The sequence below is a fragment of the Lemur catta genome, chromosome 2, assembly GCF_020740605.2.
Source record: "Lemur catta isolate mLemCat1 chromosome 2, mLemCat1.pri, whole genome shotgun sequence".
Classification (NCBI taxonomy): domain Eukaryota; kingdom Metazoa; phylum Chordata; class Mammalia; order Primates; family Lemuridae; genus Lemur; species Lemur catta.
The window spans coordinates 8519398-8543272 of NC_059129.1; the positions used below are offsets into that span (position 1 = coordinate 8519398).

Below are 23875 nucleotides of genomic sequence, written 5' to 3' on the forward strand. Positions count from 1 at the left end.
AGCTTTCCTGTAGGTATTTAAATTTGTAGGTATTAAAAAAGCCTTGTGGGACCCCTCTCTCCCCTCTTACCCTCCGCCCGTCAGTGCTAGGTGAGTGGTAGCCAGTAGTATTATTGTTATGGTGAAGACTGAGGATGTGAATGCAGAAGTGTTGTTGTGCTTGTGTAGCAACAGGCCTGAGAGGTTACAATGTCTTAAAAAAAAAAAAAGGTAGTGGGGCTGGAGTTGAGGGTCGGAGGACACTAACAGGGACGTGCACAGTTTGGGAAAAATGGATTTTTAGCTTTAGCTGTGTTATTTCGCAGTGAGCATGACTTTGAATACTTGGGAGTAGCTACAGACACCACAAAGCCAGGTGATTTATGCTGCCTTTCCTGCCTTTTGTTGGTGCCTGCTTTGGGGCAGTCCTCATGGTTTGGCACAGCCTGGCCAGCTAGCCACATTCTTGTAGTAGTTGGATGTGGTTAGGGCTAGTGCCTGGTGCCCACCAGGTGGTAGATGCAAGGTACCCTTGAGCTTTTGTGTGGCCAGGGAAGGGGAAAGCAAAATTCCTGTAGGTGTGTCTCACTGCGGTGTTTCGATGCCTGTGAATTACGAAATGCACTTAACAGGTTCACTGGTTTTGTTTTGAGTAATTATCCTTTGAGTGGTGTTGTCTGAGGTTGCTGGTTGTTTATTCTGACATTGGGGCAGGCATAATTGCTTTGACTTACAAACATTAATTATTGCAGTCATTGGAAGCTGTTTGAGAGGTACTTGCCACCTACTCGATGATTTGCTTTCTCTCCTGATGCTTTTAAAGAAAACTGCAGGGCAGCCAGCAGGCATATTTGGGGCTGGGAGTGGGAGTCGGCGGGGCTCTCTGGAATCGGACAGATGAATATCTGAATACTCCTCTCCGTCTCCACAGCCACCACCCCAGTCCTTCCAGTCCTGGCCGCCAGCATTTCTTGCCTGGATTGTCCACAGTGGCCTTCTGATCTGCCAGCTTCTCCAGTTTCCATCCCCAGCTTGTTTTGCTTTTCCTGCATAGCACGTCTGCGTTCCTCAGCTTAACTCCTTTCCCTGGCTGCCCTTCCTGCGAAGACAGACAGCCACACCGCCTGCAGGCCTGCCGCAGCCCTGGGGGCCTTCATGATTCATGGCCTTCCTGGCTTCCCCAGGTGCCAGGGCCCAGGCAGGCCTTGGCTTTTTCCTGCCTCTTGCTTCTGCCTGGACCCTCGTACTGGAAGTATCGTTGGCACCAAGAGCTTGTTAGAAATGCTGAGTCCCAGGCCCTGCTCCAGGTGCTCTGAGTCAGAATCTGCATTTTAACAAGACCCCCAGTGGTTTGTGCGCACCCAGCACAGCACCCCCAGGTTCACATGGGGCGCTGCTTCACCTCCTGCAGGTCCTGTGCCGTCTGTCACCTTCCAGAAAGGCCCTCTCAGACTCCGCTGTCTCAAACGCTCCGTCACTCTGTGTCTCTTGCTGTACTTTTGGTGTATGCTTTTATCGAAAACCATATACTTACTCTTTGACTGGCTGGACCACCTCCCCTTTGTGAAGCTCTCCTCCGTGAGGGTGGGGACCGCGTCTGTCTTGCTTCCCCTCCATTCTGTTGTCTAACCAGTACCCGGGGCTGGGACGTAGTAGGTTTCAGAAGAGCATTGGTTGAGTTATGTACATTCTGCAACAATCCTGTGAGGTCCTTAGCATCTCCCGTTATTTAGGTGAGGAAACTGAGGTATAGAGAGTGACATTGACCTTGCGCACGTTTGGCTAGGTGTGAAATTACTCAGGCTGGTAGACTTTCACTTTGTCAAACAAGGGAATTGGAGGGTCGGAGGAAGTTAGTTTACTTTGGCCAAACCATTTGACCACTCTGTAATTCTTACCTCTCTGCTCCTAGACTCCAAACTGGGGATAAAAATACCTCGTAGGGTGGTTGCGAGGATTAAACAAACTACGTGTGTGAAGCTGTGTATGATCAGTTGCTGTAGCAAGTTACCCTCCAATTTAGCAGATTAACGCATTGGCTGCCACACTAGAGAAGTTTTTTTTTCCTTTGGGGCCATGGTGTTTTATTACGAAAACAATAAAAACTTTGAAAACAAAACTAATCCTTTCTAATGTAATGAAAAAATTTATTATTTTGTTTTCTGTGTTTTTTCCAATAAAAAATTAATATAAAAACTTAATAATGGAAAAAGTAATGTGAAAACTTGAAAAATAGTTCATAAGGGTAGAGTGTTTTTCTTGTCAGACTTAATTGTAATTTAAAGGCAAATATAAATAGGAAAACAAAATTTATTGACTTCTATTCATGTAATCCATGTTTTTAGACTTAAATTGTCAATGTTAATTGTAACAATAAGAACATCAACAAGGTACGATTGTCACGAACCAGCTGTGGGTTTTGTCCAGGTTTTGCTTCACAAGGCCCGGGGCTCAAAACTCTAGCGTGAGTTAAATACAACTCACACGGCAGCTCATGTGTTAAACAGCACTTGCATTATTTCATAGTTCCTGTGGGTCGGGAGTGTGGACATGGCTTAGCTGGGTGCCTCAGACTCAGGGTCTCGAGAGGTTGCCGTCAGGTGCTGGATGGGGCCACAGTCATTTCGAGGCTCGAGGGGCCTGGAGCATCCGTGTCTGTGTTCACACGCGGTTGCTGGAGGGCCTCATTCTTCGCCACGTGGGCCTCTCCACAGGCTGCGAGTGTCCTCACATGGGGCAGCTGGTCGTGCAAGAGACACAGCGACAGAAGGAGCACAGGCCAGAGGGCATCCAAGAATGGGTGTCGTAGTCTTTTTATAACTGATTTCAGAAGTGACAACCCATCGCTTCTACCGTTAGCGGTGAACAAGTCCAGTTTACACTCAGGAAGTGAGTATTACGTGTGCTTGTTGATACCAGGATCACTGGGGCACCACGGAAGCATTTAGAATAGCACTGTCCCTGACACCCAGTGAGCACCGTGTACGAGTCCAATTGCCTCTTCCAGGTGGCTTCTCTGCATCACAGTCGCCAGGGCTGATCTTCTGTCTCCCGCCAGACACTGAACCCCAGAAAGGCAGGCCCGTGGCCACCTCGGGCACCCTCCTGCCTTCTGTGCCCAGCTCTTGTTCAGCAGATGCTTTTTGATAACTTGTTAACAGAACCAGCATCAGAGTGACACGTGCTGGTTGTAAAGGCACAATTTGCTTTTGAACATTCTGGGAAAAGCAAACTACTTAAAGACAAAGCCCATGCCGTGAACTTAGTCTTGTGTGACTTGGATCTTACATGTTATTCCTTAGGAGGAATTGTATTATTAATTGCATGCTTCTTGGTGTTGAGCACTGACCAGGGCACTTTACACTCGCTGTGCCTAACCATCCGGGGCTGCAAGGGTCCTTCTCTCCGTTTGGAGCTGAGGCGCATCCCAAAGAAGCCACAGAACGCTTGGCCCATGGCCCAGCGGGGTGGGGCAGGGTTGGTATTTGAACCCAGCCCTGTGTAACTCCGGAGCCACACATCTTGTTTTCTCTTTTGGCATTACGTGTATAAAGAATACAACATTTTAAAGTAAAAGCCCACTAAAAGGTGAGCTCCAATACCAATTTGAACACATTGCAAACAAATTAAGATAACTGGGAACATTGACTGGATATTTGATGTTTGGTTAATGTTTTAGGTGTGACGCTGGTTTTGGGACAAGCCCATGTTGTGGGCAACCTAATGCAGTGTTCAGTAGAGAGTAAATCCAATTACATGGCTATATTCATTTCCTGCTTTGTTTCATATGAATTTTAAATCATCTTATGCTCTAGATGTGAGCAGTCAATTTTCAAAGAATTAAAATGTAATAAAACAGCTGAACCTAGACTTGAATATAAGCTGGTCTTTGATTCTGAAGTTAAGTCAGGTCTCAGGAAGGAAACCTTAGGGCTTCCATTGAATCCGTCAGTTCTCATTGTGCTGGGTTTGCACGGGAGTGCTGCAAAACGGAGATTTCTGTGTGACAGAAGACGGAGTAAACCAGGCTTGACTTGGATTGTTTAGTTGAGATGTTCTAAAATGATTCTTGTTTATGGCTCACCGAGTCTTTGAGGCCACATTTCCAACAGAGTTTTGAATTGGTGACAGATTTCCCGTTTCCCTGAAGCCATGTTCAAAGCTGCACAACTGTTCATAGTAACGTTTGCCTAATCATCTTTCTTAAACCTAGAGGGATGTTAATCACAGAGACAGACAGTAGAATGGTAGTTGCAGGGGCTGGGGAGGTGGGGAACGGGGAATTGTTTAATGGGTACAGAGTTTGAGTTTTGCAAGATGAAAAGAGTTCTAGAGATGGGTGGTGGTGAAGGCTGGTACAACAATGTGAATGTGCTTAATGAACACTGTTGAACTGTGCACCGGAAAATGGTTAAGTTGGTGGATTTTGTTGTGTGTATTTACCACAATTAAAAAAACAAAACAAAACAGAGGCTGGGTGCAGTGGCTCACACCTGTAATCCTAGCTTTCTTGGAGGTCGAGGCCAGCCTGAGCAAGACCACTGTCTCTTATAAAAAATAGAAAAAGTAACCGGGCATGGTGGTGCACGCCTGTAATCCCAGCTACTCGGGAGGCTGAGGCAGGAGGATCCCTTGAGCCCAGGAGTTTGAGGTTGCAGTGAGCTGTGATGACACCATTGCACTCTAGCCGGGGCAACAGAGCAAGACTCTGTCTCAAAACAAAACAAACAAACAAACAAGCCAAAAAACCCCCTGCCATACAATTTTCTAGAGTGGCTGAACTATCTTTGTTTCCACCTGTGATGTATGAGAGTTTCAGCTCTTCCACATTCTCCACGGTGTTTAGTGTTGGCATTAAAATTTTTTTCAAACCATTTGAACACATTTGTACTGGTATCTCCCTGTGATTTTGGTTTGTGTTTGACTAATGATCTTGAACAGCTTTTCATGTGCTTATTTACTGTGTATCTTCTTTGTTTATATGTCTGTTCAAATCTTTTCCCCCCTCCCTTTTTATTGGGCAATTTTGTTAATTTTACGAGTTCTTTATACATTTTGGATCTAAGTCCTTTATTGTCTATATAATTTGTAAGTATTCTAGTCTGTAGCTTGTCTTTTCATGCTCTTAACAATATCCAATTTAACATACCTGTTATGGATCATGGTTTTGGTATCTATAATTTAGTAATCCCAGGTTAGACATGATTTTCTTCTAAATGTTTTATAGTTTTGTTTTACATTTGTTTGTGATCTGATTTAACATTTCGGTAAGGTATAAGGTGTTGGTTGAAGTTTATCTTTTTGCATATGAATATCCAGTTGGTCCAAAACCATGTATTGAAAAGACTGATCTTCCTCCTGAATGGCTTTTGTACCTTTGTCAAGAATCACTTCACTGTGTTTGTATGAGTTTATTCCTTGACCTTTTGTTCTGTTCTATTGGTCTATGTCTATCCTCCATCGCCTTAATTGCTGTAGCTTTATGGTAAGTTTTAAAATCGGGGTAGTGAGAGTCCTCCAACTTCGTGCTTCTTTTTCAAAATGATTTTGGCTATTTTAGTTTCTCTGTTGTTCTATGTGAATTTCACAATCAGCTAGTCTGTAGCTACAAAAAGTCCTGCTGGGATTTTGGTTGGGCTTGTATTAAATCTGTAGATCAACTTGGGAATAATTGACATCCTAATTATTTTGAGTCTTCTATGCCATGACCCTGGTGTCTCCATATATTTAGTTCTTCTTCTACTTCTTTCATCAGCATTTTTGTAGTGTTCAGCATATAGATCCTGGACACATTTTGTTATATTTATAACTATTTCATCTTTTGGAGGTACTGTAAAGGATTCTTTTTATAATTTTACTTTCTAATTGTTCATTGGTAGTGTATAGAAATATAGCTACTGTTTGTGTTTGATCTTGTATCCCATGACCTTGAAAAACTCATTCTGGGACCTTTTTTCATAGATTTTTGAAATTTTATATGCAGACATTCATGTCATTTGTGAATAGGGACAGTTTTAGTTTTTCCTTTCCAACCTGTATGCTTATTTTTGGCACAGGGGTTGGAGGGGCATATTTCACTGGCTAGAACCTGCTGTGCTGAATGTGAGTGGCAGAGAAAGCCTTCCTTTGCCTTGTTCACAGCTTTGGGGGCAAAATATTATTTCACCATTAAGTGTGATGTAGGATTTTTTGGTGTATCTAACCTTATTCTTAATACATTTTTTAAGTAGTCTAGTAAAGTATGTTGTTGGAAAGCTAAAGAATTTTTCTTCTAATTTCATTATCCAGAAGTGAACACTGTTAACATGCAAATATATACCTGCAAATATGTGTAAGGGGTTGTAGTAAATACACTTTGTTCTCTGCTGCATTCGCTTATCGGTGTATTGTAAATGTTCATCTATGGTAATAATCATATCTATCATAACTTTGATGGTTATATAGTGTCCTGTTATAGGAGGATGTACCATAATTTACCCACTCCGACCTTATCAAACATGTAATTTTTAGCCAGTTTCTTTCTGGTATATTCACAACTTCCTCATGTGTATGTCTTTAAGACGTCTCCTCCTCCTTTTCTGAATACAGTTTCCTGGAAGAGGAGTCACTGGGTCCAAAGGTATGTAGTTCTTGAGGCTACTGATTCATATTACCTGAAGCTCACCTATGACCAACTACTTACAGTTACGAGGTGTCTGAGGGCGTTGGTGGCAGAGGCTTCAGCTGTATAACCCTTGGAAAGTTCCTTAAGCTGTTTTAGCAAAGCCAGACGATCAGGACAGTCTTGTTCACATTTGCACAAGAATCTAACCAACCAAGAGATTCTGAAGACCTGTGCTGACCAGCCCACGTTTTCTGATGGAATCTTTGAAGGCTTTAAGTGTTCAACTTTATCCTGTTTACTTAATTCCCTAAGCTTACGTGACATAATGTGAGGCTTTGGAGTTAAAGGGTATGGGTTTACATCCCAGGTTTGAGAGTGTGTTTGACTCTCTGGGCCTCAACTTTCCCACCTGCAAAATGGGTATGGTACAGCTAATCTCGTGGTGTACTATTGATGTTCTAATGAGACCAAGTGTGTGACAGAGAGGGAGAAGGACAGGGACTCGGAGAGACTTAAGTAAATTGTACAGCCCGCATCAGGGAATATTTTTCCACTCACAGACCTTTTCAGGACTTGTTAGTTGTTTAGTTTCAGACATTTGCTATTCCTATCGCAGATGGAGTGAGTGCAGAGCCTATAGAAACGCCTGTGGCTGGCTTTGTCTAGGATTAGGGGATACTTTAGTGGCCCCTTCGTGGTTTACTTTCTCTAAAGCTTCCGAGATGAATGTAGAGTCCTCAGGGGGTACCTAAGTAGGTGGGAGTTTCTGCTTTTGATCCTGACCTTCTTTCTGCCAGAGTATAGTGCCGAAAAGCAAAATATAAAGAAAGTGCTGCCTTCGTGGGCTGAGGTGTCGTCAGATGCGCTGAAAACAGACACAGACCCAGTGATGAGCTGTAGCTTGTTTTTTGACTAAGTAAGTATGTGGCATGTCCATACCAAGCAGTAGTATTTCCATCTATAAATAGGCTGAGCTAGAGGCTGACTGTGGTGAATTGTTAAATGAGACAACCCAGTTGCAGAAAAATTGATAATAGGATCCCGTTTTATAAAGTAAGTTGTGTAAGTATATTGGGGTGGTAGTGATTGGCTGGGCAGGGAGGAAGGCATGAAACATGCATGCCAGGGTTTTACCCTTGGTTACCATGGGGAAGGGATGAGCGGAGCAGTAAACAAGGGAACGAAGACTTCAAGCAAACTATGGTGCATGGGAATGTTTCATCCTTGAAAAATTATACTTAGGGTGTGTGTGCGTACCCGGGGGAGTAGGATAAGACGGATATAAAATGTTAATGGGGTTTATTTCAAGGCACTGGGGTCTCATCTCATTTTTGCATTCCTTCTTAAATGTATTCTGATTGTGTGAGTATTTTGCAATGATCATTTTTAATTTTGTAATTTTAGAAGCAACGCAGCCTTAAGCTCTTCTCATTGCTAGGAAAGAAAAAATTTTCTATCATGTTTAAAGGCACTCGGGCTCAAGACCTGGGGTAGGGAGTAGGGGAACAGGCAGAAAATGTGGGGGACTCCTCTGTCTGGTGTGGCTGGTGAGAAACCAAGTCTGAATCCCAGAGGAGGTGGAGAAAAGCTCTTGTGGGCCTTGGGGGCAGGAAGACCTGGCTTTGGATCTTGGCATTGTGTCTCATTGGTGGCCATGGGGCTTTGGTCAGAGACCTTATCTATCCAACCCCTCTCCTATAAAATGAGACTACTATGGAGTCATCGTGCATTTTTCCACTGAGTGAAGAATGGTTGGATGAATGAATGCATGCTTGACTCAGTGAGACGCGTAAGGTCTAAACACTCAACAAGCGGCAGTTTTCTCCCCCTGGTCCTCAGGTTCTGTCCTCAGCCAGTGTATGTAGGGGGTGAGTTCAGTAGGTGGGGGCCTGTCGTGGCCTGGGGTCTGTGTTCCGTGGTATATAATCTTACGTGGGGGTGGATGTGGACTTGGTCAACTGCTTCTCTTCTTTATGCCTCACTTTCCTTTTATCTACTTGGTATGCGCTTCTGTAAATGGAGAGAATATCACAGTGTGCCTGACACTGCATTAGGAATCTAACAGATTGATGGATTCAAATAGCCTGAGCATAGCGTGTGTCAATATTCTGAATTTGGGGGCACTAGAACCAGTTCATGCTTATCTCCATCATGTAAGAACAGCTCTTGAAGTCACTCTGCAAATGTGTCCTTGGTAACATAGTCTTTTCCAGTGATGATCTCTAATACATGAGGATATATTGTTTATAAGATGCAAATTATGTGCTTTTATTTACACAGATTCCTCCCTACCTTGGGTCTGAATTGCCAGTTTTTAAATATATTTTTTAACATTCTTGTACCTGCAGAGAAAACGAGGTGCTCAAAGTCCAGCTGAAGAAATATGTAGGAGCTGTCCAGATGCTGAAAAGAGAAGGTCAAACAGCTGAAGGTGAGGGGGACACTGAGTCTGGGTGGGGAGGGGCTGAGCTTTTTCATTATTCCCTGTGCCTGGTACATAGTAGACATTCGACATGTCATGAGTACATACGCAGATGAATTAGAAAAATGGTGCTGGTCGGGATCCTGGAAAACAGGAGGAAAATCCTACTGTGTATTCTTGTTAAATGTGTAACTATTAATAATTATGGTAAGACTCACTTACTAGACCATCAGCAAAAGTCATATCCACTTGTGTACTTAAGGACTTTTGTGTCCAGAGCCTTGAGACATTTGCAACGCAGGGAACCTTGTGGTGTGTTGCTTGTGCGTCAGGCTGGGCGTGCACGCAGCAGGATGCCAAAATGATGGAGAATCAGCACTCTGGACTTAGGCTGACCAGGTTCCAGTCCCCAGCTCTGGTTAAGTTTCTTATTCTCTGTGTGCCTTGTTTTTCTCGTCTGTGAGATGGGATTAGTTGACAGCACCTACCTCATGAAGCAGCAATCCGCATAGGCATCTTTGCATAATGCCTACAATAGAGTAAGTACTGGATAAATTTTAGCTATTACCATTATAGATATTGTTAATCAGAAATACACAGAGACAGAAAAATGATCCCTTCATGAGGATCTCGTTAAACGAGGTGGTGCCATATGCTTCCTCTCTCTGCACTTTGGCTACAATTTTACCTGTCATGAATCTCCTGAAATGTTTCTCAGGTCAGCCTGAAGAAAGGGGGCTTGACTTTTGCAGCCCTCAGCTAACTGAGCATAACAAAAGTTTGTTAAAGAAAGATGAGTTCTTCGAGTGTGGACATTTTAACCAAGGTGGACACTCCACTCTTGCAGGCCTTGGCTGGCAGCCAGGCTTGCATTTGAATTTAGGCTCGCCCACCATCCCTCGCCACCTTGGAGTTATTTTCCCATGTGTACAAGGAAGCATCACACTAATGTCATGAGGTCCTTGTGGGGATTTACCAAAATAATGAATGCAAAGTTTCCAGCCTGGCACGTGGCGTATAATAAATGGTTGTTATTTGTCTATGTGATGGAGATGGGGTTGGAATCTGGATATGGCTGACGTAGTAACATCATAAAGATGCGAATTTTTCTGGAAGCTTGTGTGTTTTATTATGGTCTCCATTCGATCAGGATCAGCAGGTTGGTGATAATTTTTTTCAATAACATGCCTCGCTTTATTCATATTTGGTCTGTAGCCAGGATCCGTCCAGGGGCTATCAGTGCAGAATTAATCATATCTTCTTCTGTGGGCTCACTGCCCTTTCCGTACACATAATGCTATCATGGCCCGGAATTAATTTCATCATGCAGCGTTATGTATATGTTGGTCTTGCGACTTTTCACTTCTCATCTCTGGTTCCGCAGCAACTGGCTTTGGTAGTCACCTATTACATTCATTATGCGTTTTGAATGAGTAGTATTTGCCTAGCCCTTTACCCCTTTCCAAGCAAGTTCAAATGTATTCTGATTTGACTCAGTAACTCTGTGATGAGTAGGTAGTTTTTTCCTCTACATTAAAAAATTTATTATTGGAGGCTTAGGAGAGCTTAAAGGGCTCGTTCCTGTATCGGGGATGGAAATGATCTCGGCATTTTCCTCCAAATCCCTGGTTCTTTGCATTATAAAATTCTTAAACTTTAGTGTGTAGAGGAATTACCTGGGGAGCCTGTTAAATATGCCTCTTCCCAGGACCCTGTCTCTGGGAGTGTTGCAGTGGATTTAGGATGAGGCGCTAGATTTGCATGTCTAGATATGTGACTCCAATGCAGGTGACCTATGGACTGTGCTGCCAACCTTTTGTGAATTCTACACTTCACCTACACAGAACTTTGATTCGATGCAATAAGAAAATTAAACCTAGGAAAAGACGCACCACTGGACTTGCTTTTGATTTGAAAACCCCAACACTACAAAATGCATTTCTGACTAGGAGGATTTTTGGAGTGATTCTCCCCAAATGGGCACACAGAACCTACAGTGCACAGGATGGTTTCTTAGGCAGCTGAAGCTGTATTTCCCAGGACTCAGCCTGAGTGCTCTGAACGAAGGCTGGATGTGAGCCTTTTCAGGGTGCAGTTGTGATAGCTCTTAAATGGATTGGAGTGGAGATGATCAAACATGTTCTTCTCTTCCACATAGCCGCAGTTCCTTACTCTATTCTCTTACCGTGTGATTTAAGACCATGTCACCTTATCTGTGAATCCTGCTTCAGTGGAAGGTTTTTATGAAAACCGTCAAGTGTGAGCATGTACTGGTGCCCTATCATTGCCTGTGTAAGTCCTGCAATTCACTCCTTTGCTCACTTCACAGAAATTAATGAGCACTCACTGTGTGCCAATAAAAGACAACTCATTCAGAAATTGCACAATGGTCTCCTTTCAATGGCTTTTATCTAATTTCAAGTGATTTCATCTGTTACTCAAAGAAATTGGGACTCACTCCTAATCTCTCAGCTAGTTGCTGCCTCAGTTTGTGGAAAACCATTGTGTATGTCCTGGCCAGGCTGTGGTGGCTCTGGGTGTCTGGGAGTTGGAAGCACCTACAGGTGTGCACCACCACGCCTGGCTGATTTTTCAATATTTTTGTAGAGACAGGGTCTTGCTATGTTGCCCAGGCTGGTCTTGAACTCCTGGCCTTAAGCAGTCCTCCTGCTTCATTCTCCCAAAGTGCTAGGATTACAGACGTGAGTGGCCTAAGGACCCTGTTTTGATCTGTGATCTCCTCAGCTCTTGGTGTTGGGGGATGGACACAGAGACGTCTTCTTACTTTCTAAATTCTAGGTGGGAACTTAGAATGCATTTCCCACAATGTAAGCTTTTTAGTTTGAGGATATAAAGATTCTTTATGAAGAAATTCCTTATGAAATTGTGAGCTCATCAGTAGGGAAAAGAGTGAAAAAATTATTTAATCCCCAAATGCCTTCAGGGTTGATACAGATTCCTGAGGGCTACCCTGGGACCCTCACCTTCATTATTACATTCTTGTGGAAAAATGCCTCCAGGATTAAAAAAAAAGAAAAATCAACCTAAAACATTTTACAGAAATCAAATTTTAGATTTCCACCCTCCTCCTCCTCCTTTTTTTTTTTTTTTTTTTTTTTTTTTTTAAAGTGTGATCTAGTCCCTCCAAGAAAATCATGACTTAACCAGAAAAATAGGAAGTAGAATTTTGGGTGGCTTCATTATATAATGGAAAGATTTTTTTTTTTTTTTCTCTTAATGTGGTCCAGAAGTGAGGTTGGGTTGTTCAACACTAAAGTACTGTTTTCCACGCTCAGGTCAGATGTGGTGAGAGCTTATGCCTGCATTTGTGTTTTTGGATCTCTCATCTTGGAACAAAGATGTCTTTGTGTTCTTCCTCTCGCATCAGAGCTGGGCATAAGGGCTGCCATGTTCACAAGGAACTAGCTTGGCAATCCAACTTTCATTGTAACTCTCATGGGACGTTTGATCAGTTCTGTTGATAATGAACTTGGACATCCTCTCTCCTCCCCAGGGAGTCAGTGTAGGGCAGTTTCACTTCTGGTGGGAGAGCAGGAGATCACTCCTCAAACTCATGTTTTCCTCTGAGGCTTACTGCTGAAGTTTGAAACAAGATGGGTGGCAGGTTGGCTTCCTGCTTGTAGTGACTTCCTGGCAGCTTGTGAGGGGTCTGCGGAGCAGGTGAGTCACCTTAGCTTCAGATACCAGTTGGGTTATGTTGACAAGACTGGCTCATTCTCTTAGGAGCACACTCACATTAGCCAATACACAGATAGCGATGTACAACAGAAGAGCACTTCATTCGGTGGTAGTAAGCCATAGAGCTGTTGGGTAGACCAGAAGGCCCACATGTGGGCTGTCCTCCCAGGCCTGTCCTCCTCTGGGCTGATCAACTTGGGAAGCTGGAGTCTCGCCTGTTGGCTGCTTGGTGAATCAGAAAAGGAACTAGCTGGGTGGTTCCGATGTTCAGTGGCATCAGACCTGAGAGAAACAAGTCCCTCACTTAGAGAGGGAAAGGTCCCCAGGCCTGAACAAGCCTTAACTTGAGTCAACTTCTGGCTCTCTACATGGCCCGTTGCCTTTTTCTAGCTCATGGTTTATCAGAGGATTCTGGGGCATGCTCGTTCTGTCGGGTCTTTGTTGATGTGGTGGTGGGAGCAGCTATTAAATACTACATGAGATACTTACATACTTTGTGCTTATCACATAACAACTGCTCAGCAAATGGTACTTTGTTTCAATTTATAACTAATCATGGATCTTCTCTTTTCCCCTCCAGTTCTCTATAGAAAATAGTTGCAGGAATCAGACAATTAGTGATCAAAATAACATTTTTATTACCGACAATCGATGGAGCTTGCCCTGTATCCAGAATCACGCTCCCTGGCACACTGCCTTCCGGGTCTAGACCTGGGACCCTCCGCTGTGCGGCACTGTTGGGTCTTTGGAATTACTTCTTACTCTTTGGGGACTCATGGGGAAGAGGGTCCATGGGGGAATTTCACGTTTTGATACATCAACTCTACCTAACCGAGAATCTCACCAGTCAGGTACGAGTTGGGGAGTGAGGTGAGAGCATTATCATGGGTGAAGTCCCCTCATGAAAACGTGGTTCTGTGTGGAGGTCGTCTGCTGAGAGCCATGGTGGCTGCAACTGTTGAGATGACCCTGAGGGAGCGCGCAGGGTGGGAGGGCCAGGGCAGGACTGTGGCTAAACGGGTGGACACCACTTCTGTTGCATCTGACCCCTGGAGCGAGGCTGTGTCAGCAGAAGGACGGCTGTTCTGCCCATCGCTGTGCATTTGTCCCCAGTGGTTTCACTTCATCCTAGCCCTGCGCCGGCCCCCATGTAAAAGGCTGTCTTGGCCAAATACCTCTGGGAAACATCACACACTCTCCATCCTTCCTGTGCATCACGATGGGTGTTAGCAGGTCAGCGTGTGCCTGGTAAAGGCACCGAGGATGTCCCCGGGTAACTGACTCGGAGGCCATGTGACCTTCTGTACCTCAGTTTCCTTCTCTGTACAATGGGAATTTTAATAGTTCTTTCTTCATAGGGTTTGGGGCAAGATGAGGTGAATTAATACATGGAAAGCAGTTAGAGTAGCACCTGGCACATAATAGGCACTCAATAAATATTAGCTATCATTATTACTATTTTTACTATCTCACTTTACCTGTCAGAGCCCTTTTTATAATCACAAAATTAGGATTAAGATAGCATATATATACTTCATGTGTTGTCGTGAGGGTTAAATGTTAAATGACATAACTTAGATAACATGCTTGGATCAGAGTCTGGGATCTAGAAAATACCATGGTGGAGAAACACAGATCTTTATTGTATCACACAAATAGCATGTTGTCCCCCGTGGAACTGTGTTACTCAGTTGTGCCTCCAACCGGATTATTCTGATCACGTGGAGTTTCTGCTTCTTGTGACCACAGCTGGCGTTTGACTTCAACTCTTGCATGGTTTCATCATTCAGAGCTCTTTTGATGACAAGAGTCAGAAAAATCTAACTTTATCTGGCATAAGCAAAAAAAAAAAAAAAAAAAAAAAGGGAGATCCTGGAGTATCAGCCTTCAGGAGAGGTTTGATCCAAGGCTTGAACAGTATCATTAGGAGTTGTGTGTTTTGTTTTCTGTTTTTGTTTTCACATTTCTCAGCTGTTATTATTATTTTTTTCCCGTTGTTGGGGGTGACGTGCTGGCCAATGGTTAACAACCAGCTCTCTCTAAAAAAAAGAAAAAAGCCCTGATTTATAATGTTCGCTGATTTCCATGGTGTAAATCCTCTGCAGTGTGTGACGTCAGACTGCCAGCACAGTGTTGCTGAATGCAGAGTTGGGAAGAGATGTGCACAGTTGGCTCCCACGGGGCAGTGTGCACCGGCTCCTGCACCCTACTGTGTGCCGGCTGCATTTTCAGCCAGGTGTTCTTGGGCTGGCCCAAGGTTGCCAGCTGCTGTAGGTTTAGTCTTCCCAGCAACCCCAGCAGGAGAGAGCTCTTCTCTGCTAGTTTCCTTCTGAACATTCTTTCTGTCCTATCCCCCATAGAGCAGTGGTTCTCCATATTGTCTTCTAATGGAGTCACCCGGGAAGTTTTAAAGGCTCCCACTGCCCATCCCCACCCATCCCCACGACATCGGTAGTGGGACCCAGGCAGGAGGATTCCAGCATGCAGGTTGGAGTGTAGTGGTTGGAACCACTGCCTTGGAGGATATCACTTTCCAATTAATGAAGTTCAAGGTCCACAAATATACTAAAAATTTGCCGACACTCTCTGATTCTTGGCCAACAGCAGACACTGTGAGTTAATCAATGACACATTTTTCTTCTTGATTCCAGACTTGGCTGTAGAATTTGTCTCTCCTAATGGGTGCCATCATGTTAAGACCAAGGAGGCTCAGTGCAGGCCACTGTCCACACTGTATGGGTTAATGCAGTGCTTTTACTGGGGCCCCCAACTCGGGGCCCCTGCAAGGACCCGCAGTGGGTGTTAATCGGGTTTCGTCTGCATTCTCGGGCCTTTGTGTTCCACTGGAACGTGGCCCTCCTCACCCGTATTCGTCTCTTTTCTCTCTCGCTGCTCATCATGCAGCTTTGCAGTCACGCTGGCCTCACGTGCCCCTATCCTGACCACTCTGCAACCCCCACTCCTGGCTCCTCCAGCCTCCTCTCCTAGAAATGTCATTTCCCTCATCCTCGGTCAGGCCAGATGTTGCATTTATTGGAAGAGCCAGCCCTTCTCCTGTCACCTTAAAGAAATCTAATTACACTGATCTTTCAATTTCCTAACCTCCCTTGGCAGTTACTATGAGCAAAACCAAAGTCTGGCACTTGATTTTTGCTGTTGTGAGTTATTCTATGATCATGTCTTACATGTGCTCCATCTACTTTGCTAGACTATGTGACCACACGGGGTCTATGACTTAAAAACTTGTGTTTTTTCCCCCCATATTGACCAAATACACAATAGGTGTTAGCAGGCTTTATCCAGGCTGCTCTTGGAGTGACTGCAGAGTGACAGACGTTGGCATGGATGGGAACAGCATTCTCTGAGAAGGGAATAAACTTGAGGAAGCCACGGTACATGGTACTGAAGGGGAGAAGGACAATTGTTACCGTTCTCCCTCCTTCCAGAGGTGCCACACGCCCCTCTGCTCACGTGCCGTTGGCAAGGGCTGTTCCATATGGCCCTGCCTGGACGCAGAGAGGTCTGGGAAGTGTCATCTCTGGCTGGGCAGCTGCTTTCCAGCGAGAACTCTGTCTGCGGGAGGGGAGCACTGAGGCCTGGTGGGCAGCTGGCCATCTCTGCTGTCGCTGCTGGGGCACTCCTTGCGATGTGTGTGGTTTCCATCTTTTAATCTGTTTGTGTGGCTTATTAGAAAGAGATCTCACGCCCCAGAGGTTTACTTCAGGGTTTGTGCCCTCAGGGTCTCGGGAGGCATGCCTGGTAGGCTGCAAGGGTCTGTGATAGGAAGGGTGTCCAGGAAATGTGGTAGAGACGTGTCTGTCAAAAATCCTGAGTCACCTGTCGCTCATTTATTTCTGCGATTATGGAGATCCTTGTGGTACTAGGTTGTGCTTTAGAAATGTACTCAGCTTTGTTAGGGGCTGTTAGCAGTCTGTCCTGGTGTCATTTACATTGTAGGTGGCAATGCCATGGAGGGACTGTGTCGTAGCTACCCCTTTCTGTAAGGTGCCTCTGGCCATCCCCTGTAAATGCGTCACTTACCGATGGTGGGGAGGGGACATCAGGTAACTTTGGTTGTTTATTGACAAACGAGTCAGATGGATATTGCCTGCCAAACTCACAGGCTCCAGGTGGGATGCAGTACCTGGACTCAGTGACAGTTTGGATCCCAAAGAGATGAAGGGCAGGGTGTGGACTCAGCTGCAGGATTCCAAGCCTGGAAACAAGGGGGTGTGAACAGAAACAAGGGGAGCTGCCGGCCCCCTGGACGGGCAAGGTCAGGTTCTGTGCTCTTCTTGTCCCTCTGACTGTGAAGATCCGCTGATCGTCTTGGCCATTGGTGCTGGAGCTTCAGAGGTGTGTTCTGATCCTTTTCAAAGCCAACACAATCAAGCCCGTCAGTGTTTCAGACTTTGAATGACTACCCATTGTCCTCTCACTCTCTCCCTTGGGACCAGACCCTGGCAGGGCTTAGAGGCCCGTGGGTGGTCCAGGGATGCCCAGTGGGCCACCCACCACGTGTCTGACTCCCTGTGGTCTCATTAGGACCACTCAGGAGGAGCGAGACCAGTGGTGGCCTGACTTTTTTGCTGCCCAGCCTTCCCTGGTCTCCTTCCCTGGTTAGTCCCATTAGTGAGACCTTACCTGTCTGCTGCTCTGCATCTTTGAAACCAGTATTTCTTGTTTGTGTCTTGTCCTTGGCCCTCTGTGGTCTCTGCTGAGCACGAAGACCTGCTGGGTAAGGGCTGCTGGTCTGACTCTGCTTGGCTGGGAAAGTAGCACAGGCTGGCGGACACAGCGTGGGCTCTGGGGTTGATTCACTTTGGGCTAAAGTCCTGGTTCAGCTCCTCACTGCCCGTGTGCACATGGCGTCTTTGACATTGGCTGTGTTTTTGTCTGCCTGGTGTCCATTTACCCTTCTGTGGTAACCCACCCAGTTTTTCCTCTGGGGAAACCCTCCGACCAGCCCTTAGTCCCTGTGGTTTATGGAGCTCATCCTGCCCCTCCGCCCTGGGGGTATGGCCCAGGGGCATGCGTGGTTCAGGGATGTGCACCTGTCTCAGTCAGATCCAGTCACCGCCCGTACGGTGCTGCTGGGATTCCGGAGCAGGAGGCACATGCCTTTACTTGCTGGACTTGAACCTGCGAGGCTGGGGCGGGGGCACCTCTGTTTCCGCTCAAGGGCCTGAGCAGTCCTGGCTGAGCAGAGTCGACCCAGAGGAAATGGAGCCGAGAGACGGACTGAATCCAGCTAGGGCCGGGCCAGTTCTGCCTCTGGACTGTCCCACCACGTGGAGCTTCTGCCTGTCCTTCTGCCCCCTCTGAGTGTCGCCTTCTCCTCTCCAGCTGCGCGTCCTTGCCTCAAGCTGCAGCCACAGCTTCCCGACCTGCCAGCCGTCCTCCCGCACGTGCTCTCCTGTCTCCCGTCCTCCCTCTGTGTGTGTTTCACGGGTTGCCTCTCGAGCAGCCTTCACCTTCTAGAATGCACAGACAGCAGACCTCGTCGGTGCTCCGCTTCCTGCTTGAAATAACTGCCCTCTGGGCGTCATCTTCTCCTGTAACCCTGTTTTGAGGATTAATTGGGAGAATTAGATGTAAAATTCCCAGCACGGTGTCTGGTGTGAAGTTAGTTTTCATAAGCAGCTGTCCCCACCGCCTCCCTCACTCTTGACAGACTCCAGGACGCCCAGGTGGTTTGAGGAGTTGGGTCGTTTGCAAAGCAGGCACCTGTAAATGCATTTCTGAAAGTGGGTGAATAATTATGGTGATGATCCTAGAGTAAACCTTTTTGAGAGCTTTGAAATCCATTATCCTGAGAAAACAGGATTTGTGTGATTAGCTAGTTTCCTGACCTTTAGACAAAAACCTGAACAGGTAGCCCCAGTACCTGGCTCCTTGGCCAACCCAGTTGCGAGGAAGGCTGGGAAATGAGGTTGTTTAATTGGCATGTAGGGAAGGAGGTCACAGTGGATATTGGGTAGGCAGCCAGCAGTCCCTGCTTCTGGTGGCTTTGGGGAGGATGAGGCTGATAAAAGTTATGGGGGGAGGGGCAAAGGGTGCTAAAGTCCTCCCAAGCCACTTCCTTGTGCCATCACTATGGGGAAAAGCTTCATCAAAGATACGGGCCATTATTGCAAGGGAATCCAGTCTCTGGTTCTAGAAATGGCCCATGTCTCTCTGGCAACCTCATAAAGGGTGATGTTTTATTTGCTCAACCTGATTTTATCGCTGGCAGGGTGTTTCTATTCCCACGTGGTTGCAAAAGCAATTGCCTGGAAATACCAAGTATTGATTCATGATTTTTGTTCATTTCCTTTTTATTGTTTGGTAGGAAACAAAGGCCCAGAAACAAAACAGGAGCAATTGGAGTGTCTCAGTGCCCTCCTCAGAGGCTGAGGCCAGACATGTATTTATCATTGTCAGCCTTATTTTTAAGGGCCGTCTTGGCTTTGTGACTGTCATAGTGTAGTTTGTCAATCAGCATCTCGTTTGGTTTTCAACTCCTCTCCATCCTGGAGGCTGACAGGTGGCTTGTTTTGTTAAATGCCACTTTGATTTTGAAAACTGCTCTGTTTAAAGTTTGTAATTATAGCTTTCATAAGGCGACTGGACGTTTTGCTTTGCTTGACTGGGTAATGACGCCATGTACCTTGGCTGAGAGCGACTTGCTTTCTTTTTCTTGGGCTGAATGGAAAAATAGATGTCCTTTAAAGAGAGAAAGCCCATCTCCTGGTCTGGGGTTGTTTCTTAGGTTTACGGTTTCACTTGCATTCTTCACACCTCCTTAGAAATACAATCCCTCCTCATCCCTCCCTGTGGCTAGCATGCCTTCTGTTTACTCTATCTAGAATCTTCCTGCTGCCTGGCTCACACCCTGTTCACCAGTCAGATAACCACTGCTCCAGGAAGCCCTCTGTGATTTCCCTGCTATCATAGTACTGCTGCCTATCTTACAGTTTAAAATTTTAATTTCTTTCTTCAGTGACATATTCTAGAAACATGAGCCAGGATGTCAGCTCATGAGAGTAGGGATTCACTTGGTTTTGATACTGTTGTGCAGCCAGTGTCTAAAACAGCGCCTGGCATCTGGGGGGTGATCAGTAAGGTATTTAGTGAATGAGTGAGGGAAAGCACGAATGAATTTACTGAGCATCTTGTGATAATTGCTAACATGGGTTAAGCACCATACGTCAGCCCTGTGCTAACTGCTTAAAAGGAACCTTCCTGTGAGGTGCAGTTACTGTTAATACAGTGATCCCCATTTTACAGGTGGGAAAACTGATGCTTAGAAAGGTCACAAGCGAGTGTGTATAGTGGGGCCAGACTGTCAGGGCTAAATCTGTGCCAAGCGCTCTCTGTAAGTGTTAGATCATTTTCGTCACTGTCAAGCGCTTTGCTCTGGTGCTCAGCTGGGTGGTGGCAGGGCCTGGATCTTTGATGTCCTGACACAAGTGGATAATGTGCAGTATCCCCCGCTGCAGTGCACAGCCTTATTTTACTAATAAGAACTTTTCCCCACCTTTGGCAAACAGTAGAAACCAATTGAAGCCAACAAGAATGTGCATTATTTCACAGAGCTGAGAAGTTTGGGGTGCCGGTAGGGATGGATCCAGGTGCTCAAACAGTTTACCAGGAAGATGCTTTGCATGTTGGTTCTGCTTCCAGCGTAGCTTCATTTTTAGTCAGGTTCTTTCTCAGAAGGAGGCAGAGAAAGCAACATGTACACTGGCACAGAAGCCCTGGGAAGTTGGGGGCCTGCATGGGTGGCAGGAGGAACAGGTGCACGATGAGCTGGGGAGACAGGGGTCAAGCGGGAGGAATCTGTGTGACCTGCTGAGAGGTTTGGATTTTATTCTTGGTCTTGGGAGACCTGATGAAAAATTGACAGAGGGAAGTGATCTGAGCCGGGTTGCATGTTTCTTCCCCTCACATGCCGATCTGCCCCATGTGTTGTTTCTGTGGATTCTGACACTGGATTCTGCCCTTAAAGGGATGGTTACTTTTAGGCACCCAAAATATTTTTTTTTCTTTTTCTCTTTTTTTTTTGAATTTCTGACATTGTTTGAATTTAATGATTCATATTACGAATTATTCATGAAAATGATCTTTTAAGCTTCTTATAATAGCTGAAATTATCCTTCATTAGATACTGACAGTTCCTGCGATGGGTGTAATTATAAAAAAATATTCTTAGGCTAGCTATATTCTGCAGTGTTAAAATTACGCAAATGAGCAAGGGATAAGAATAGAAGCTGAGTAGGATGGTCAGATTTTATGGGAGGAGGGGGGGTGGCAGCATTGCAGATTTTCTAAAAATGAATAAATATGTGCTGTACACATTAAGTACGTTTTTATTACAGTCTGCCTCGATGCTCACCCTCTTTTCATTGGCAAATTAATTTTAGCGCCCTGAATTGTTTGTAGCTCTTGCCTATACGTGAATTGTGTGGTGAGGAAATTTTTTTTTTTCTCTCCTCCTTCATTCCACTCAGCACTTTCTGTGAGCCGCGCCGTAGTAATCTCTGGTACTTGGGAAGAATGGCAAGCTTGGCGCTAATTCAGAGGAGGCTGAGTGGGGGAGGGGAGAGATGGGAGGGTGGGGGCAGAAAGCCGGGGGTAGCTATGTGGGTGATCGAGCCTGAGAAATCAGGACCTCATCTCATTCCTGTCCACAGGCTGACCAGGTGGCACGTTCATGGCCAATAGGGGCCAACCTGCTTCTCGGGTTTGACCTTGGTGACACTGGGGAAGCTTTGGGAAGAGAAAGACTGAGCATCCCATGTTGCACTTGCTGTAAAATCATGGCGCCCAGGAGCCCACGTGCCCTGGCCCTGTCTACCTCTTCCTCATGTGGTCCCATGCTTCCCTGGGGGCACTAAGGAACCCCCAGAGAGGGGTTGGTTACTGCAGGATGCCATCACTGACTGTACAATCTCATTTCCACTCAACAGTGTTGGAGTGAACTCTCCTTTCTCGTTATCTTTGAACTGGAACATTCTACATTAGGTAGAGAGAGTGATTTAAAAAATAAAAAAATTAAAGGCTAAAATTGAAGTAGTGCTAACTCTGTGCCAGACATTGTTTTAAGAACTATACACTCACAGATTTAATCTTCATTCACATCAGTCCCATATGCTATTATGATCTTCATTCTGCAAATGAGGAAACACAGAGCTTCAGTCACTTGCCCAAGGTCACCCAGCAAATTAGGAAAGAGAAATGACCCTGGTAAATTCACACTGATTGGCAGTGGGGTGGGGCGATGTCCTGGGGAAAATACTTGATCTGCCCATGTGAGAGGTTCTCAAACAAGCCTGCTTGGAATTTTTTACACAAACGCATCCTTTAAGCTTCTCCTTTCTCTGTTTTCCCCTCTTTTGACTTCATGTTGTTTCCCATCTGGGCTCTGGGCACCTCCTCGCTGCTGCTTTCCATGCCACGTCCGGTGTGTCCGTGTGTCCTGCCCCTCGCACGGCATGTCATCGTAGCTAGGGTGCAGTTTGGTGTCCTCTGGCCTGTGTCTGGGCAGCATCTCCTTGGGATTTTGTTTCCTTTCAGAATGTGTATAAATGTCATCATGCCTCCAAATTACATGAAGTAGATGTTTACTTTCTATTACATCTTAGAGACCAGAGGTCAGCAAATATTTTCTGTAAAGACCCAAGTATTTTAGACTCTTTGGCCTCTGTCCCCTCCTCCTCCCCACTTCCCTCCCCGACCCTGGACCCCTCCTGTATTAAAATGTAAAAACTGTACAGAAATAGACCACAGGCTGGATTTCACCTACGAGGAGTAGTTTGCAACCCCTGTTAGCGGCACTTGCTGGTGTTGTACTGCTGCTTTAAAACAGATGAGCTGTCCTTGTTCCTGTGGGTCTAATTTATGGTACAGATTGTTCTTCCCTCGGTTGTTTTGTTTGCTTAATCCAGAGAAATACGGTGGACCCACTTTGTATTTTTGTCTCAAACCACTCATGCCTGTTCTTGGTTTGCTCCAGCCACACCTGTCCTCTGGAAACTTCTCAAAGCTACAGAGCTAGTGGGGTCAAGGGTGATGGTTATTTGCTTCTTCATACTTCCCCTCCACAGTGGAAATGCATTACTTTATCAGGAGAAAAGACCACTTGATAAAAGGTAACCACCAGCCTGTGTGCTGGTGTCAAAGGGACGTTTATTGGGGCCAGCTTCTCCCTGGACTTGCAGTGTCGGCAGGAAGGAGGAGTAGGGCCGGCTGCTTCTTACCTGGCTGAAGCTTTGTGTTTGCACAGTGCTGTCTTCTCACGGGCCCCTTGCAGCCTTTCGGGGTCACTAGTGTGGACATTATTATCATTTTGTAAGTAAAGCAAAACTGAGGCTCAACACAGGGCTCTGCACCTAGCAAAGTGGCAGAGCTGGAAATTGAGTTTAGGTCTTTGGATTCTAAATCTGGCTGTTGCCTCCTTCTGACACTAGTAATCTGAAGTGCTTTTCTTCAGCATGAGTTGCAGTTAACAGTAGGTTTTCTGGAGTCGGACCATGTGGGGGTGAGCCCCAGCTCTGCCACTCACTCGGCAGCTGTGTGACGTTGGGCAAGTTACTTACCCTCTCTGGACCTCAGCTTTCTTAAGTGTAAAATTGAGATTATAATAGTACTGCCCTTATGGGGTTATTATGACTATAAAGTGAAATTGATGAGATACTGCTTAATAAATACTTACTGCTATTTCTTCTTTCATTTTCTTTTTAATTGTGGTAAAATACAAATAACATAAAATTTACCGTCTTAATTGTTTAAGTGTGTGGGTTCAGTAGTGTTAAGGCTATGTAATGCTGAATATACTTACCACCATCCATCTCCAGAACTTTGTTCATCTTGCAAACCCTAAAACTCTATCCCAGTTGAACAAGGCCTCCCCCTTCTCGTCTCTCCTAGCCCCTTGATACTTCTTTTTTAAAAAATCAGGTATTTTGGGAGGGTTAGATGGGAGAATTGCCTGAGTCCAGGAGTTCAAGGCCAGCCTGGGCAACACAGCAAAACCCCATCTCTACAAAAAAATTAACCGGGCATGGTGGTGCGTGCCTGTAGTTCCAGCTACTGGGGGAGGCTGAGGCAGGAGGATCACTTGAGCCCTGGAGTTCGATGCTGCAGTGAGCTATGATGATGCCACTGCACTCTAGCCTGGGCAACAAAGC

The 23875-nt window shown here is 45.6% G+C and overlaps 1 protein-coding gene across 4 annotated transcripts in view; it reads left to right on the forward strand.

Moving 5' to 3' along the window:
* Window positions 1-23875, forward strand: part of SNX29 (sorting nexin 29) — a 394246-nt gene that overhangs the window by 146294 nt on the left and 224077 nt on the right. For all 4 annotated transcript variants that reach the window (XM_045542623.1, XM_045542624.1, XM_045542625.1 and 1 more), the window contains one exon: window positions 8932-9014. In XM_045542623.1, coding sequence (XP_045398579.1) covers window positions 8932-9014 — 83 coding nt within the window. The remainder of the gene's footprint in view (window positions 1-8931; window positions 9015-23875) is intronic.